This window comes from Amphiura filiformis, chromosome 12 (assembly GCF_039555335.1).
Source record: "Amphiura filiformis chromosome 12, Afil_fr2py, whole genome shotgun sequence".
NCBI lineage: Eukaryota > Metazoa > Echinodermata > Ophiuroidea > Amphilepidida > Amphiuridae > Amphiura > Amphiura filiformis.
The window spans coordinates 60234023-60253734 of record NC_092639.1 but is presented as its reverse complement, the minus strand read 5'-3'; the positions used below and the strand labels follow the sequence as shown (position 1 = coordinate 60253734).

Genomic DNA, 19712 nt, shown 5'->3' with positions numbered 1-19712 from the left:
AGTACCCAAACGATTCAGTTTCCGACGATATAGTTCTTTCACAGTAATCAGGTATTCGCGTCAATTTACATGCTGGCTTTAAGGGGTGGGGTATGAACGTTTGGACAGTATTTATTGTGGGACATTAGAGCACATCAGACATATCGTATTGCATTTTGAATACGAAGAATGTCCTTCTGATATCAAATAATTTTGATTTTATGAAATTTGCAATGTAATACACACTTTATGGCAAATGATTAAAAATTGATATTTTTGATATTTAACAGTACTCGAAGTAAACTTTATAAATCCAATGATTTATATTAAAGTGTATGTAAGTGGGATGAGAAGCCGACGATCAATTGAAAGTTTTGACCTTTCGTATTGAAGATATAGACGTCATAATTTGAGGGCGCCCATGCAAATTTGGGAAAATCTGACTGTGTACAAAAATATAGGCAAAATTGATTTCCCACCAAATTTTCTCCTAAATATGAAAGAAAATGCTTATTTCTAAATGCTTTATAACTAACATAACAAGTAAAAAGACAGTAGAAATGAAAATAATTGATACTGTAGAAACCAATGGTGGGCCTCAACCCCCCCTTTTTTTTTTTTTTCTTTGATCATTTTGATGACCGGTCCTACTCCCGGGTAAGGTGCTGGGGTAAAAATTTCAAATTGAGCGCAAAGGATGGATCTACGATTAAAGTCTCAGGTCGATTGAGCGTTTTGTTTTGTTTTTGTTTTGTTTTGTTTTTTGTGACGGATAAAAAATCTTCGTAGTTCTGGGGTTAATACACGTTACATTAGCCCAACTGAAATAAATTGTTTTGATAATGACACTTTTACTGTAAAACTACATGTAACCATGTTGAAAAATTTGTCCGTGAAAAAATAACACACTGTTGTTATCCCATTAGGAAACTCTGTTTCACCGGTACATGGGTTTTTCGGAACTGGTAGGGGTATATAGATGTAACTTGGTAGAGTGGTGGTAAAGGAGCATTCTTAAGATCCCACGTGAGTTTTGTCGCAAAATATTCAAATTAGCCACCACATTTGCATATTTATTTATTTAAAAAAAAGGCTTTTTTCCATTTTTTGGAACTGGCGAGGCGTGTAGAGATTTAACTTGGTGGGATGGTGGTTAGGGGCAGTTTTAAGATCCCATGTAATTTTTGTCGCAAAATATTCCAAATAACCACCTCATTTGCATATTGTTTGATTTTTCAAAACGGTTTTGCCATTTTTCGGAGCTGGTGAGGTGTATTGGGGTGTAACTTGGTAGGGCGGTGGTAAGTGGCTGCCCCACACTTGATGCAATTTTGGCGCAAAATATGCAAATTAGGTAGCTAATTTGCATATTTAACTTTTGTTTTGGTTTTTTTTTTTGCCATTTCGAAGAACCGGTGAGGCGTATAGGGATGTAACTTGATGAGGTTGTGATAAGCGGCAGTCGTATGATCCGATGCGATTTTTGTCGCAAGATATGCAAATTAGTCACCAAATTTGCCTATATTTTTATTTGTCGAAATGCTTTTGACCATTTTTCGGAACTGGTGAGGCATATAGAGATGTAACTTGGTGGGGCGATGGTTAAGGGCAGTCTTAAGATCCCATGTGATTTTTGTCTTTGTTTTTGCCATGTCACAGAACTGGTGAGGTGTATAGGGATGTAACTTGATGTGGTGGTAAGGGGGAGCCGTAAGATCCGATGCGATTTTTTTCGCAAAATATGCCAATTAACTACCTCATTTGCATATTGTTTGATTTTTCAAAACGTTTTTAGCTAGAATAGAAGGCTGACGCTGCGCCAAAACACGTATGTAAGTGTATAATTATTTAATGATAAATGAACTACCACTAAATGTTCCTGTCAGTGCTGCCGTGCAAAACTTCTCATGCAATTCCATCTTCAACATTACATTCAAATAATAATTACATTGTAAATTGGAACTGACACCAATTTTTTCAGGAATATCTTGTTTCTCGAGTTTGCGGCGACACTTACGCTTGTATTGTAATATAACTTTGAATGGTTTAAACTGTTCTTTTCTTTCGTTCTGCATAGCCTTTTACTTACCCGACGTGGGCAAACATGTTAAATACACATCTTCCTGGTGTCCGCACGTATCCGTTGGATAACGGTACTGTAGAATGCAGGCTTGTAGTTGAAATTCACTTCCAGAGCACTTTTCATTGTCAACAATCCAAATATCTTTACTACCTCCTAGAAATATACAAAAAGTGTACATTTTTTGAAGTCACAAAATGTGACAAATATTAACTTTGTTGAGCAAAAAAAGTTAGTTCCGATCCCTACTAGCACTGGAAAGGAATATTGGCTGGAGGTTCGATGCTAATTTGCAAGGATAATTGATATCGAAGGAGAAGCAATAAATTACGTAACGCATTGTTCCTTTGATGCTTTGATTTACACCGGGCTCATGATTATTACACAGCCCCCCTACAAACATAACTAATTTGTATTTATTTTTTCATTTATTTATTTACGAATGGCGAACTTTACTTTGTATATTTTTTATGTATGTATTTATTTATTTATTTATTTTTCTTATTTGTTTATTTATTTAAGTATTATTTGCTTATGATCTTACTTATTATTTTATAAATAATATTTGTTCCCCGTTTCTGCTACACAAAATCCACCCCACCCTTTTTACACTCATAATAATTTTTGCACAGTCACCGTCCCTCCCCCCACCTTCCGTGTAAAATTAAACTTTATAAGCCGTTTGAACCAACCTGACACAAATTGACGTATACCACGACAATAGTATGTATGACGATCTAACGTGCCACACTGGCCGAATAAACCATGCATCACATACGTGAAATGTATGTCAAATTGTACGTCAAAAATGTATGGATGCAATAAATCAACACTTTGTGTATAGGAAGGGCTCGGTAAATTCCCGGAACGGCCCAGTACCTTACGGAGAGTAATTAGGGAAGGGCTCAGGAATTTCCGGGAGTGGCCCTGTAACATTTATGTAAGAGAGCCCCGTAACTCGAAAAGGAAACGGAAACCCAAATTGGGGTTTACAAATAAAAGGAGTTTACTCTTACCGACAGATGAATTGCAAACTTCGAGTAGCATGCGCTTTATTTGGTATGGGGTAATATTAGTTCATGAGTTATAATCAAGTTGAATTTTGGTCTTAAAACGGTCTTAAATGATAATTCATGTTGAAAATGTTGACTTTCACCGCTTGCAGGGGGCGCGGAATCGACCTACGGCCGCCGATTTGGCGCCCCACTATGACGGCGTCCAGGGGACGTGCCCTCCCTTGCCCCTAGTATTAACGCCACTGACTGTCATTTCAATCATAAACTCTCCCTCAAATCCTTCCATAATTATGTTTTCCATTCCTGCCATTTAATACTCCCATGCCACTTCACCACTCCCGAAATACAATACGATAGAAATCCCGTTTGCTTCCTGCTGTGTTCCACAAATTCGAACGTTAACTTCACATGTTCAGAGAAGTCAAATTTCCTTGATTCTACACCTGCTTGCAGATTTGCCGTTGTATTGTCGACAGTGTTATGTGTTACGTCACTTTTACCTCTCGCGTCTGACAGTCCCGGAGATGTTTGGTGCAACCTCATAATGCCGGGTTTGAACGGGTGTGGAATCCCGGCAGATAAAGTGACCTCATATACGAATTTTTAATTCAATAATGAACAAATACATTTGGGCCACCAAAGCGGCATTATAAATCATTACATGAATAAACTACAAACAACATGAAATTGAACAGGAATAATTAATTGATTTTGGTGAGCCTGTATCGCAGTCTCCAAATGATGTTGGTTCCAATCATGGAACTGACAGAAGCATACTTGGCAACAGCCTTGGCAACACGTTTGGGGAAGCCAAGTTTCTTCAACCCACTTCGGAAACAGTGATGAATATGGCCGAGTGACCCAATCACGAAGACAAGGATTTTGCAATCAAATCCGCACAATGTGAGCAAGTTACAAAGAGGAGTATACTTTTGGAACTTTGTGTTGTAACTTTCCTCAATGAAAGCATCGAAAGGACAATTTACTTCCAAGATGAAACACTTCATGTTTTCGTGATCAATGGTTTACTTGCTTGAATGTCCTGAAAGATGTTTGCGAATTCAATTTTATCATCGTCATTCGTGATCAGGGCACCCGAGATGATCTTTTCACGGTAGATATCACACCTGTTGTATTTTTTAATTTCCTTTTCAAGGATATTGATGATCCGGTTATGTCTTGAAATGTAATTGTAACGAAATTGCATGCAGCCGTTTGCTACATGTGAAATAACAAATGGATTTCTGCAAAGAGGGCACGACTTGCTGACCTGAGGAAACATTACATGGAGCAATGAATTTGATTCAGCGATTTAGAGTCTAGCTTTGGTGATAAACTTAATCAGGTCGACACTTAAATCATCATTCTTTAAATGCTCCATCGAACATGCATAATCTGCTTTCTCGAGGTCCGCAAGTCTTCCCTGTGATTCAAGATTAAGGCATATGCACGTTCCTAAAGTAGGAGGTAAGTACTATAATTATTTGTTTAAAGTGCTCAACATACCAGCAAAAGGTCATAGGGTCATCAGAGTACAGGGACTTTGTAAAAAAAGTGCGTGAGCCGATATGCAACATCAAATATAAAAGCCGATTTACATAATTTCCCATGACCTTACAGAAGTGATCATGCTCAAATAAAAAAACAATCACAGCAAACATGCCAAAATCCATCCCATTTCTCTTCAATTTAAAAATAAATTACCCCATCCCTTAACCGCACATTGCTTAACCAATCTACCGTTTTCATCAGTACAATAGCCAGCAAATGAAGATTCAATATTGTTCATGTTCACTTTATGCTTTTTCATATGTAGCTCAAGTGATGAGCGTGCTCTATGTCTTGTTTGAGGATCATCAGAGTTCAAAGTCGATAACAGAAACGAAATCTTTTTAGCAATGTACGTGGTAGTAGGATTGATAATACCTAATCCCCAAACTTTCTAGGAATAAACATGATGTCCCTATTACTGGAGTTATTTATACCAAGCCAAGATCTAATAAACTTAACATTCATCTTCCAAAACAGTGAGCTGAGAAAGTGACATGGTTACATTGCTAAGGTAAAAGCTCAATAAAGAACGAGCTAGCCAGGGAAGAAACACGGTGTTTGGTAATTTTTTATCACAATATCGATTCCATATTTCTTACCTTGTTGTGAGGATGTCACAATGGCAACATCTGATACATCATAATAGCCCAATTGTCGACAAGCAACGGCACCTTCGTTTTCAGTAAAAAAATCATCACAAACAGTACCCCATCTCGATCTCCAAACAAGATTGCTATAATCATCAAACTCCCAGTACCTATACATTTCTAAACGTCCTTCCCATAAATTTGCTCCACCAGCAAGACGAAGACCTCCAGCGCTAAATGCTTCAATGGGAAATAAACAAAGTTCAAAGCACTTAAAAATATCAAAATAAACTGTGATAGTGAAAATAAAGTGGATAAAATGACAACACCATACAATTTAAGTCATGGACAGGCCAGTAAACCAAGGCCCGTAACTATGGGAGGGGGAGGGGGGGGGCGAGTGGGTGGACCCAAAAAGTCCCATTTGCGAGTCAAGCGATCGTAAAAAATGTAGAATTTTCATGCATTTTTGGTCATCTCTCCCCCAATCGACAAGAAGGGCCACTGTCATAACCTTTTAGGAAAAAAAACACGAAAAGGTACTACTTTTTAATTTGAAACTGTTCGAAATAACCCAAAAGTTACATTTCAGGATGTGAGTTAACATATCGGAAGAGGGAAATTAGGTCCACATTTTGAAAATTCCTCAACCCTCGCGAAACAAATCTATGGTACTAACCGGCCTGGCCATAAGAATATCAAATTGTAAAGAGCTTTAATTCAGTACATCTGACGTCATCACTTAGTTGGGATGATGTTTTCGTGATAACTGATGGTAACAAAATTATGATACTGTATTTCTAAAGGCCCTTTCAGTGATTCCTTAAAACAGAAAATCAAAAGAATCACAATCAGATTTGTTGCATTTTTGTAACGAGAATGGGTAGGCCCTAGTATTTAAAAATGTAGGGGAGGTTCGAACGTACGGACACTTGTAAATTTAGCTATATGCAATAATGGAGCTTCATTATTATCATCAACACCGCCGTATTCTTCGGTTTTGAAAATTGTTTTTAAAGGAACCCCTACTGACATTATATTAACTTATCCTTTACTTTTAAGCCAATCCTACAAACTCTAATTGTTATAACACTTTCGCTGGGATACTCTGATAGGGCCTTTAATGTCTCTTGAGCGATGAGCAAGATATGAGTACGCTTGTGCTTTTAATACTTTGTAACACAAAACAACGTACACTGGTAACAAAAGTCACACTATGTCAATTGCTTTGTTTATGACAAAGGGAAAAGTATGTTTTCTTATTTACATGATATGAAGACGGTAATATTATTCCTGATATTTTGCATCAGGATTTTACTTTTGCCAGTTCTTGAGATGATGTCAAAAATTTATGCATGTAAAACTCATATTCAGATATGGCACGAAAATATCATTACTTCCTTTACCATAATAAGCAAGAGTGACATAGTAGTTCTGTAAAAAATACTTTTAGTACCTTATTCATTATAATTTATTGTTGTTTTATCATCGCATTTTCTTAGACGCTACAAATAATATTCTGTGCCTTTGATTATGAAATGAATCCTTGCCATCCAGCTACAAATTCTCGAGTAAGTGCAACTTAAGCTAACTTACCAGATAAATGTTTTGTCGAGGTAAGGAAACATATATACATTATCTTTACCATTACAGTCGCGCGGTATTTTAGAACGGTAATTCGGTATTCGCGTCAGACTATATAATTTACTGGTCTTCAGGGACGAAAATCTGGTATTCACGTCAGACTATATACTGGTCTTTAAGGACGGTACTATGGTATTCGTGTCATCCTATATACTGGTCTTTAGGGACGGCAATCTGGTATTCGCGCCAGACTATAATCTTTTGGGACGGTAATATGGTTTTCGCGTCAGACTATATACTGGTCTTTAAGGACGGTAATATGGTAATCGTGTTAGACTATATACTGGTCTTTAGGGACGGTATTATGGTATTTGTATCGGACTATATGCTGGTCTTTAGGGACGGCAATCTGGTATTAGCGTCAGAATATATACTAGTCTTTAAGGACGGTAATATGGTATTCGCGTCAGACCATAATACTGGTCTTTATAGGGACGGTAATCTGGTATTCGCGCCAGACTATATACTGGTCTTTAGGGACGGTAATATGGAATTCGCGTCAGACTATATGCTGGTCTTTAGGACTGTAATATGGTAACGTAAACGTTCGCCTAATGTCGCACGTGTGCTCCTTTGCCTTGGGGTAAATTTCATGTACAAATAGAGAGTTAGACTATAAATTATACTGGTCTTTAAGGATGGTAATATGATTTTCGCGTCAGACTATATACTGGTCTTTAAGGACGGTAATATGGTATTCGCGTCAGACTATATACTGGTCTTTAGGGACGGTAATCGGGTATCCACGTCAGATTATATATTTGTCCTTAGGGGCGATAATATGGTATTCGCATCAGACTATAATACTGGTCTTTAGGCTGAGTTCACATAGAAGTATACGGTATACGGTATTCGCTATACGAAATACGCTCATTCGATCAGGCTGAGTTCATATAGGAGTATACTATGTGAACTCAGCCTGATCGAATGAGCGTATTTCGTATAGCGATTAGCGAGTCTAGGCATGATAGGTCAGTTTACCAATTTTCTTCGTCTAATCAAATGCTTGTAAGTTTACTTCTTGAGGTCACATTGCATTCAATGAGGTGTCATAATGTGCAGAATTAGATAGTGCATCTATTTAAAAGAAATGAATTTACCCACATATGGTTTAGTTTTAAAATTAGGACGGTATACGCTGCACTAAAATCGAACACGCACGATTCCCACTTATTCCCACTATACTACTATACGCATGTATACGGCCTTTTCGAATAGTGCCTTCTTATGTGACCCGGTACTATGAAATTACCTTGCTCGATTTAAGCTATACGCGTACACCTGCAAAACGTGCACCGTATACCCGAATAGTATACTTCTATGTGATCGTAGCCTTATGTGACCCGGTACTATGATATTGTCTTGCTCGATTTAAGCTATACGCGTGCACCTGCAAAACGTGCACCGTATACCCGAATAGTATAATAATATATTCACGTCTGACTACATACTGGTTTTTAGGAACGTTAATCTTGTATTCGCTTCGTACTATAATACTGGTCTTTAGGGAGGATGATCTGGTATATAAAAATTACGACGATTATAAAATAATATAATATACTGTTCTTAGCACAAAACGTTCTTTGAAATCATTTATTTCGCAAAAGTTGAAAGGAAATCAAGTTTTCATTCTGAAACCTGCGAGTGTGCAATATTTACTGAAGCAAAGGCGCCGTGATATTAACGATACACGTAGTCAGTGTATGAAAAGATCGGACGTTGATGTTGTAGCTGCTACAGTAATTACGTGAACTAGACCCCATTCACCCATACCGTGAACACACCGTGCACACCCATATCTACACGGGGAAAACCGTGGCTGGATATAGACGAATCTAAATACACGCATTCCTACACCTGACTAGCAGCCTTTAGTTGGGTAGCCGTCGGCTACAATGCACTCAAAATGTGAAATGATTCGGCCTTGGCGGAAATTTTAAACTGCATTCCATCACCCGTTTTACACCTTCCGCGAAAACACAGGTAGACAAAAGAATAACACAATTATACAGTTCCCTTCGACAAAACACACAGCATGGTCTATTCGCTGTTGAAGTGACATAATAATCGGATTAACTATACGCGGTATCTATGCATTGATGTACTTGCGAACAAAAGGACTATGTAGATGCGACGGGATTACCTGCGGAATTATCTTCATTATTAGCTATTATTCTATTAACCCTCCTCGTCCTTACATCTTCTCTAGGTGTTAGGCGGCTTTTATTTGCACAATTGGACGCTCAAAACACCAGGTTGGTGCTATCGGCTACCCAAAGATGTCCGACCAAATCCTGACCATGACTTGGCTACTTGGATTCGTCTATATCCTGCATTACAGGATACGCATGTCCCGGGGGGTCACTCCCATTGTGGCCTGTACACCATCCGCGATAATCAACTTTTGAAAAGCACCCTAAACAAGGATTTAACCCTTGGCTAAAACGACACCCTAAACAGGGATTTCATTCCTAACATCAAATTTCATACCCTAAATTTCATTTCCGCGTATTTAGCAATTGCAATTTTGCTACCCTTTTTACCAATTTTTCATGTTTTTGACACCCTAAACGCGATACGCGCGTATCGTGCCTACCCACGAAAAACGACCCTTTTTACGCGTTTTCATTATCACGGATGGTGTACAGGCCACAATGGGAGTGAACCCCCCGGGACGCATGTACACGGTGAACCCCGTTGTGAAACTACGTAGTCCTATTTTAAATTTGTAACACCATAGAATATAAAAACTAGTATTTTTATAAGTTACATTTCAAGTTCGTTACATTGAGGTTGCTCAAGGTTTTAAGATTGAACAGAAAAAGTCTTTTTATTTCTAAAGACAGCCCGTCACCCTTAAGGTTACTGCGTTTAAGGTTAAATACAATTGATTTTCAAGGCTTGGTTCCAGAGGGGCGTAAGTTAATAATGTAAACAGCCATGCAGAAAAGAATAAACTCACGAGTACAATAGTGTATCAATCTGAACTAGGGCCACGGACAAACCGCGGCTCGTGAGTCATCCTATATGTTGCAGGGATAGGGAGGGGCGACCATGATAGGACCATATGGGCTGATGGGGGGGGGGTTGATTGTGGGCAGCCGTTTTCGGCAATTTTCCTTTGGATTTTCTAAATTTTCAATTTTTAAAATTATCCTTGATGATATCTGTCATGAAATAAATCAATGCTTCTATAGGCTATAATAGGCCTATTATACACTGATTATGCAATATAGGCCTACAATAATAACTACAACAACAATAACAAAACCAACAACCAATATTTTGTTAATCTAATTTGTAAAAATATATTCATAGGCCGCGCCTATTAGACGATAGTATAGCCTAAAAATTCCTGAATTATATAATGAAAAAAACGGGCAAAAACAATCAATCGCTACAGTCAGAAAGAAAGAAACGAACAAGAAAGAGGAAAAAAAGTGAGAGAAAAATAAAAAAAAATAAATGGAATGGAATGGACCACATAGGGACTCGAACACATACCAAAGTTTTCCAGCTCAAAACTATAGTATTATAGAGTCAAACGTGAGTCCAGCGCGCTAACCGATTGAGCCACTGGGGTCACATGAAATTGATTGATCTCAAACTGATTATTATTGAATAGTGCATAACAGGCTCTTATGGTAACCAAGCTCATCACCGCTGTAAATGTCGGAGGTATCGATGGCGAAAAACCTCGCTTTTTGCAAAAGTAGCTTAAATTTGGAGTGAAATTTAAATGGTAAAGTAAGCGACAGACATTTGAGAAATAATGTAGGCAGTTAGAAATCAAAATTAACGTTCCACAATCCAGATATCGATAATGTAACATAACAGTGTTTTGTGGTACAAGATTCTCGAAAATTGTTCCCAAAAATGGGCTAATAAAATGTAATCGGTACTGTATTTGGTTCTTCCCCATGGCAACATTATTTCTTTGGTCGATTTGTAGAAAAAAAAAAAAAAGGAGAAAACAATCACTCTGCGTGGTTTTATACGGAGCGAACATTTGAAAAAATTGCATGGAACGTGTTTTTGATCTTGTGAACATGGTGCGTTAAAATGATTTAAACGAAGGATTTTCAAACGGATTCTAAAAATGTGTATAAACACACAAAAATAATGTAAAGATACATCCATGCACCAACTTTTGACTCACTGCGATATTTGATTGCTGAGAAAACGCGGTTTTAGAGAACAACTTTATACGTCATTTATACGTTTTTTATACGTTTCTTCGTGTAACCTTAATAAATTGAAATCGTCAAAAACAATAATAGTCAAAAAATAATACGTATGACAGCATTCAAGCTTTGACTTACGTTTGGCGGACACCGGTGTGAAAAAAAGGATTTAGGGGTGAAAACAATAAAAAAAATTCTTGATTGTTTATATTTTTCCAAGGGTAAAATATCATCTAGAATCAGATTTTAGCACTTAAAACTCCCTATCTTTTATAGATTTCAAGAAAAATTCAATTTTATGTCCGATTTTGGCCGAAAATAGCCGTTTTTGGGTGACAAAAATTTTGACTTGCAGATTTCCTGTGAATGTATGAACATGAAAACTATCAAATAGTGCCTAATTTTCTATACTAATTGTGTAACAAGGGTACAATTGTGATATTAAAAGCATTGAATGGGATCCAGATATTTCTTTATTTTTGTAGCAGGGGTAGAAACTTGAGGGTTCGGGTGACAATTGATTTAGAAAAAAATACAATATTCGCATCATTTTCGATTTGAAAAGACCATATCTCCACAATGGTATGAGCTATAGGGATGCTTTAAGTGTTTGTTTGCTCAGTATTTCAATAGCTAAATGGTGATATAACAAACAGGTAAGCTAGATATACAGAAAAAAAAATAACTTGCAAAATGTTACCCCATGACCCCTTAGGATTTTGAGGGTGTGAAAAAAGTCACGGATTTTGCCAAAAAAATAAGTCCTTCAAAACTGGGAGGTTTGAGGCTAAACAAAAGACATGTTGCCCTTACCAATGCATCCCTCTAGAGCAACATGTTTTTGTTTAGCCCTTAGTATCCCCATTTTGAAGGACTTATTTTTTTTGCACCAATTTCTGCTCAAATTTGAAGACTTCGGGCCGAAATATGCCTGTACAGTGCTATGGGGAAAATTTTCAAGTTGAATTTTATGCATTTTTTATGTCAGATTCAGTTTCTACACAAAATTTCACCCTAGAAAATTTTCCTTTAAGTAGGATATCTTTCACTTTAAGTTCTCACCATTCTGGCTACCAAACGTAAGTCAAAGCTTGAAAGCTGTCGTATGTTACCTTAGCCCAACTGCAAATAAATTGTTTGGATAAAGATGTTTTACCTGTTTCCACTTTTACTGTAAAACAACATGCAACCGTGTTGAAAGATTTGTCAGTGAAACAATAACACACTGTTGTTATCCCAGTAGGAAACTCTGTTCCCGGTGCATGAGACCGGTATTTGGGTTGTAGTCTGATTCTGTGGCTAAAAGCGTCATCAGAACCAACTGGTTCTGTCCACGAAACATTTGCCCCAGACGTTCCAAGTTCAGTAACGACAACAATGTCATGCGGGCATCCATTTACCCATGGTAAATCTTCGCCTGTTGATACAATAATTGAAGAGCTTATTTCCTGGGAATATGCCCTTGCAAGGACTTAAAGGAGTATTTCGTGATCCTAGCATCCTCTATTTATGTCATTTTCATTGGATATCCACGAAAAAAACTATTCCCAAAATTTCAGTTGATTCCGATTTTGCATTCGCGAGTTATGCATGATATGTGTATTACACTGCTCCATAGACAATGCGTTGTAATCTCGTTCTGGTGCACCAGAACGAAATTCAAATTTCACGATATCTTTGCTAAACGAATTAATCTGCAAGAAATATTTTGTACATAAACATTATGTAGCCAGAGGTTTCCAGTGATATAAAAATCTCAACTTTTTTGAGAAAAGTGGGGGATGAGGCTGTGGATCACAAAATGCCCTTTTAAATTAGAAATGATATATTTAAAGAAGGGGATATTTGTTTGTTCCACTTTATAAATGTATATCTCAAAACCTAATCAAGATTTAGTTTCAAAGTTTCAGAAATATTTGTGAAAATTCAAGAACTTATTTTTCACAAAATATTAAAATAGTGTTTTTAAACTATGGATATAATTAAAAAACTGTATTATTTGGGACAATGAGCCCCCCCCAATAGGTTCCTATGGGACTCATGGAAAGCTTTTACTTCATTCTATATCCTAACTAATATGTTTTAATTTGCTTTTTATCCCATCTCCATTGGGCATATCGTATTTGAGAAATCCTGCGCGCAGCGATGTCGCGTCGCGTTTTTTAATTATTTCCATAGTTTAGAAACACTATTCTATTTTAATATTTTGTTAAATTAAATTAGAAATTGAATTTTCACAAATAATTATGAAAACTTGAAACTAAAACTTAACTAGTTTTTGGATATGCATTTTTAAAGTGGAAAAATTAAATATCAATTAATTACAAAGCAAACAGTGGGTGGATACACAGTAACAATACTATGTGAGGCCTTTGTTGTTTCCTAAATGAGAACAATAATCTGCATCGCGAATGAAGAGATTTATACGTGTTGGGAATAGACATCAAAGGTATATTTTAAAACACCACTTATTTCAAGTTTAGAGGACAATTATACCAACAAGATCATGGATGCGCAATGGGCCTCCCGGTCAGCCCGATTATCGCCAACTTATATATGGAATGGTTTGAAAACAAAGCGCTAACATCCACCGCTGACCCCCAAGAATTTGGCTTCGTTATGTGGACGATACCTTCGTGGTAATCAATAAGGAGAAAGTCCAACAGTTCACTGACCACATTAACAGTCAAAATGAACATATCAAATTTACCAACGATCCAGAGAAGGACGGTCAATTACCATTCCTAGATACTTTGGTAAAAAGACAAACAGACGGTACGGTAAAGGTCAGTATTTACCGGAAACCTACACATACTGACCAGTATTTGGCTTTTGATTCCCACCATCCACTTGAACACAAAGTCAGTGTAATCAGAACCCTTTTCCATCGGGCAGATACTTTAGTTACTGATACGGAACATCGAGAAAAAGAAATAAATCACGGCTACGAGGAGTGGAGTTTTAAACGTGCTCAACCCAAAAAACAACCGGTTGAAAAACAGTGCGATTCGGAATCCTCTTCCAAAAATAAGACATTTGTTATAGTTCCGTACGTCCAGGGCCTATCAGAAAAGGTCAAAAGAATACTCGGCAGTTAATACGGTGTATCGGTGGTATTCAAACCGCACCAAACGCTTCGGCAATTACTTGTTGCCCGAAAGACAAACCTCGCGAGGAAGACAAGTCAGGAGTTGTGTACCGTGTACCCTGTGAAGGCTGCGAGAAAGTGTACGTGTGTGAAACCAAGCGAACCCTCGGTGAGCGCCTGAAAGAACACACTGCCAAGACAACCTCAAATCAGTCGGCGTTAGCAGAGCACAGCAAGGACACCGGACATAAACCGGACATTGGAAATGTTAAAGTCCTCTGCAGAGAAGACAAGTTTTTGCCAAGGAAAGTGAGGGAAGCCATTAAAATCAAACAAGAGACAAGCCCCACCCTAAATAGGGACGGGGCCGAAAACTTTCTAGAATATATAATTCTCTTCTAGAAACACCATCACAAAGGACAAAAAGGACATTGTCAACAACATCTAGAAACACTGTTACTGGAGAATCATCAGTCAGTCTACCAACAGCAATACACCGCTGAGGACGGAGAATGGTTTCTCTGAAATATTCGGTTCAAAAAGTGAGTGTTGTTGACCAGTTTTAAAATATACCTTTGAAATAATCTGCATGTTGTTATGCAGCATTGTTGTGGTAACTATTGGCTTGTTGATGGTACAACTCATTGTTGCTAATGTCAAACAAAAGTAATTGTGATTGTATCACACAAGTAAATGAGATTTGGTTGTGGACTATACTAAATAATGGAGTAAGGTTATGGGTTAATGTCATAGAACTCACAAATCTGTCAAGAAAACTGTTTATTTTCTTACGGGTTTAAAAATATTATCAAAAGATTTACTAGCCCACGGAAGGGAAGAATAGCAACGCAGATACAAGATGAGTTGGGGAAAGAGTTATTATCAACATTAAATCAAAATAACGTTTATTTGCTAAATCAAATTCTGAATATTTATGTTTTCTAATTTACATGGGGTGGTATCTACAATAGCTAACAATACATGAATCCAGTGGCATGCACTTGATTTCATAAGAGTTGGTGTGACTATACCAGAGACGTTGTCATTTTTGCAATTTTTGGTTGAATTTGTTCACAAAAACTTAATGAATATTTACCAAATTGCTCAAAAAATTGAACGTTAAGTTACTGATTTGCCAAACTTAAAATGGGCATTAATGGGTATCCTTGAGCATGTAGAGGAAATGCGAGCTCTAACCATTTTAAAGCCTTTTACGTGGTTATTTGGTCACAATTAGTGAATTAAACGGGTCTACAAGAATACGCCCACTGAAAGGGGTTATCAAGTTCCATTAGGTCTACATGAAGGATACGTCCTTACTACTGACAAACATAAGCTCCAGATATTACCATGATTTATCCAGAAAAAGGAGAAGCTGAGCGTCTGACGGCGTGGCCGAAAATATTTGACGAAGTGATGATGTAACATGATTAATTACCATAGCAATAGACAAATACATTTTTTTAATAGATCGCACGGCACTACAACCGTCACGCAGCAACTATGCATTAAACCATAATCCGTCCACAGAAAATGCTAATCACTCGCACCTGTATGATTAGTATCTTTGAAAAGAGCGGTATTGTAACTTCGCCGTTGCGAGTGATCAGCATGATATGAATATTCTATAGAATTGCGATTCAGGTCTTTATCCCTGCTTTTTGACATCTATGGTTCAATGCAGAGGTACCGCGTGAACGTACTAGTGCAGCGAGATATATTCAAAAACTGTTTTCATCTATTTTTATGCTAGTTAATCCGATTATTACATCGCTTAGATGGCAAATACGCAATAGCAATAGCCAGTGATTATGCGTCTTTCAAAAATTTGAGGTCAAGTGTCATTAAGGGATAGGTCTTATATTTTGCCTAACATTAAATACTTTGCTGAATTTTACTACCGCACTGGGTACATTTTGTACACGCAGTCGGTAAGCCGCAGGCAGGGCATGGTTGCCATGGTTACGCGTTGTCAGAACTACATTAATAATAATATTATCTATTGTTTTATGTACTTTTATTATGCAGTACCTGATGTTGTCGCACATGTTAAATAAACATCTGCACAATAACCATGATAATCATCATTTCGCTTGCAGTATGAAATTCCATGTTCACTACCGGTGCGGCACGTTACCTGGGCATACGAAAAATTTCCATTCCAAAATCCTAGAAAATGATACGAAATGGGAAGTAACATGGTTACAAGTGAGCAGGCGGACAAGCTGACAAGCAAACGTCAAATTGACGCAGAGGGTCAAACACAATTTATTTGATTGCCCTCTAACCAAAGTAGAATACTTTGCTCTAACTTTTTCTAATGCCTGGTGCTTCGCCATAAAACACGCTGTAAAAAATAAGGAAAACCCTACTAAAGCGATGGACCAGTGGTTTAAAGTGTGTTGATGTTAAACTCAGAGATACCCATGAATGATATATGTAACTCATATGGATTGCATCAAATTGGGATGGTGAGGTTCAAAATCACAGAATCAGTTTAAAGGTCTCTCGTCTACAAAAATGAGCGTCTATTATATCTTACCTTCTTCATGTTCTTGTACGGATGGCACGGTGGCAACCTCTATTACACCATGTTTATAGTTTTGTCGACAGGCAACGGCACCTTCTCTATAAGTGAAACCGGCATGACAAACTTTCAGCCAGCCAGAACCGTATTGCTCATGTATAAATAGACGTCCTCTTCCCGACTCCTCATCACCAACAAGAACGAGATGGTTGTTCGGGGTCGGAGTCGAGCGAGAATACCATGCTTATTATTGAAAAAAATAATAATACAGGTATAAATAAAGTAGTGAAAAAATAAACATATTAAACAAACAAATTAATTTTTGTGACATACATTAAAATCATTGCTATTACAAAATGTCACAGTTTCAACTGGAAGCTAGACATGCGGAGAAAATTGTAAATTCAATAATGAGACAAGTATCAGCATAGTGGTAACTTACCTTTCACGTTGTGAAAAGCAAGGAGAAACGGTAGCAACCGAAGATAATTTCCAAGTAAGAAGGCAGGCATTATTGGCGTGTTACTGATTTGGTTGAAATCTTTCAATAGTCATGGCTGATAGCAGGCTAGATTTGCGAGAGAAATATCTCGTGACGAACACCGCACTGTTTCCAGTTGTTTTGAACAATATTGCTTTAATATTATACAGTGTGTCCCAGAATACACTCAACATTTATTTGCAGATTTAATTTGGAATCACAAATTGCAAATATTTTATGATAGAAAGATCTTGGAATCTTGAATATCTATTCGCATAGTGTTAACGTTATAGACATGTCGGGAACCTCTATAAGCAATTTGCAATGATTCACTGTACGATCAATAATTTATTCGCTTTTTATATAGGAACAACCAATTATTTCGAAGGATCATTTATAGTCGGAAAATGGTTAAAGTTAGCTTTAAGGGTATTCTAGGGTTAGGAATATGGTTAAGGTCAGGGTCAGAGTTAGGATTATGGTTGCCGTTATATTTTAGGGTGTAAGGCTAGGTTTAGGGGTATGATAGTGTTAGGATTAGGAAAAGGATTAGGATTAGGCTTCATAACGAACCTTATTTCATTTTCGGAGTAAATGAACCTTTAGACTAATGAACTGCAACCGATTTATACTGGCGCGCTTTTCAAATGTAAATATGCTTGCACATGAAATTCAATTATGGGAGCACGGTGGCCGAGCGGAACGGGCTACGACTCATAATCGGAAGGTTGCGGGTTCGAGCCCCGGCGACGCCATCGTGTTGTGCCCTTGAGTAAGGCACTTTATCTCGATTACTCCTCTCCACCCAGGTGTGAAATGGGGAGCTGTTACGAATACTGTCCATTGAGCACCGCCCAAAGGTATGAGCATGCCTTGGGCATTGTATGGCAGCTGACATATTCTAACGACGGCGGCATAAATGTAAAGCGCTTTGGTACATTTTCACATGTGAAAGGCGCTATATAAATACCAACATTTATTTAAAGTGGTCATACATAAAAGCTATTCATATGTTACAGATATATGCATATAATAAATATGTTATTATGTGTGCAAAATGGAAACTTTATGGATTATGTAAATTTCAAAATTATTCATAATTAGCGTTGAACAACGCACTGACATGATAATTGTTTACAAATATATAACTTTTCATTCAATGATGCAGCTTGAATCGTTTTATTGAATTTTCTAAACCAACATGTGTTTTTGTTTTTACACAAAAATTATGAACAAATTTGGCCTACAAGTACCATGCATTGATCCGAGTCATTAATTTCCAATGGACTGCAGCATCTATTCATCTATTCTGCCGATTTGAGCGGTGACATATTGGAAAATGTGCTGTTATGTGTTTAGTGACTATAATAATTATTACATTTATTCATTCCTTCCTTTTTTCCTTTCTCTGCACTTATTTTTTCTTATGCCTACAGTGTATTACTCCCTCGCTCTATTTCTTTAAATGTGTGAAATTTAAAAAAAAAAACCACTAAAACATTTTTTAATAAGCCTATAACCATCATAACCAGTCGAGAATAAACTGCACAATTTTAATTGATAAAGCATGAAACAGATAGACGTGGACCTATACCTGGCGGCCACACCACGTTGTTACGGGTAATCGATCAGCAACTCGATTCAATTCATGTAAAATGATGCGCCTAAAATAAGGTGGGTGGGAAATAACTGTACATCGACGGCTTGCCACGACTCAACCACGCCCGTACCCGTGTGCTGTATTAGAACGGAAGGTACCGCTCGACGCTCAAGTAGGCGCTTTCATATAACTTTCTTTTGATCACTTATTGACAGTCGCGTAAAGCGTTAATACGCAGTCAGGTCAGTTACCAATTTAATGTCGGCAACCCTTTCTGGAACAAAAGGTACTACTGGATGAATAGCTTGTCAGGAAATGAAATCGGCACAAAGGAGCAATGCGTTACATAATCTATGCTTTCTCCATTCTTATTAAACATCCTTATTAATTTGGTTGAAGTATTTTCCAACATGCCTCTATTTAATTATAGATAACTTCAAACTTTGCTGCGAATTTGACATTTTTCCTACCTTAGCTTGTAATTTCCAAGCTTTACCAAATATGTAAAGATACTTGGTGTTCTGGGACGCTCTTTGTTCCGCTGACAAATATTCCAGGCACGCCACTATTCAAGGTTGGCGGTTGACTTCCTCGGAAAGGAAGTCATACTTGCCATACTATTGAGTATTGAGTTCCATCTTTCAACAACAGAAGTTTTGATTTTTGGTGTGTTTTTTCTTTTACTCTGGGACTCAAGGCAGAGAATATGTCTTACCCTTCCCAGAATCCTTTGCAACGTGATGCATCACCTCATTATAGCAAAGGGCATAATTATGACTTTCTACAGGTACCCTTTGTTTTCATGTTGAGAAAAAGCTGACTAAACATGGGTCGATAGTCATAAAGTAAACATATTTTGCAAAATCTGGGTGTGCTCTCACATCTATCACTATTCAGCCATGTTGTACTGGATAGAAAACCAGTACAGAAAATTAGAATGGAAGAAATGCATTGTGGGAATTATAAGATAGCTTC

The 19712-nt window shown here is 37.4% G+C and overlaps 1 protein-coding gene across 1 annotated transcript in view; it reads right to left on the bottom strand.

Annotated features, from left to right (window-relative positions):
• LOC140166517 (hyalin-like) overlaps window positions 1-17266 on the bottom strand; it is a 40104-nt gene extending 22838 nt beyond the window's left edge. The window contains exons 1-6 of the mRNA XM_072189998.1: window positions 17099-17266; window positions 16672-16899; window positions 16161-16298; window positions 12198-12458; window positions 5226-5453; window positions 2069-2215 (exon numbers count right to left, since the gene is read on the bottom strand). Coding sequence (XP_072046099.1) covers window positions 2069-2215; window positions 5226-5453; window positions 12198-12458; window positions 16161-16298; window positions 16672-16899; window positions 17099-17168 — 1072 coding nt within the window. The 5' untranslated portion in view covers window positions 17169-17266. The remainder of the gene's footprint in view (window positions 1-2068; window positions 2216-5225; window positions 5454-12197; window positions 12459-16160; window positions 16299-16671; window positions 16900-17098) is intronic.
• Window positions 17267-19712: the final 2446 nt, after the last annotated feature.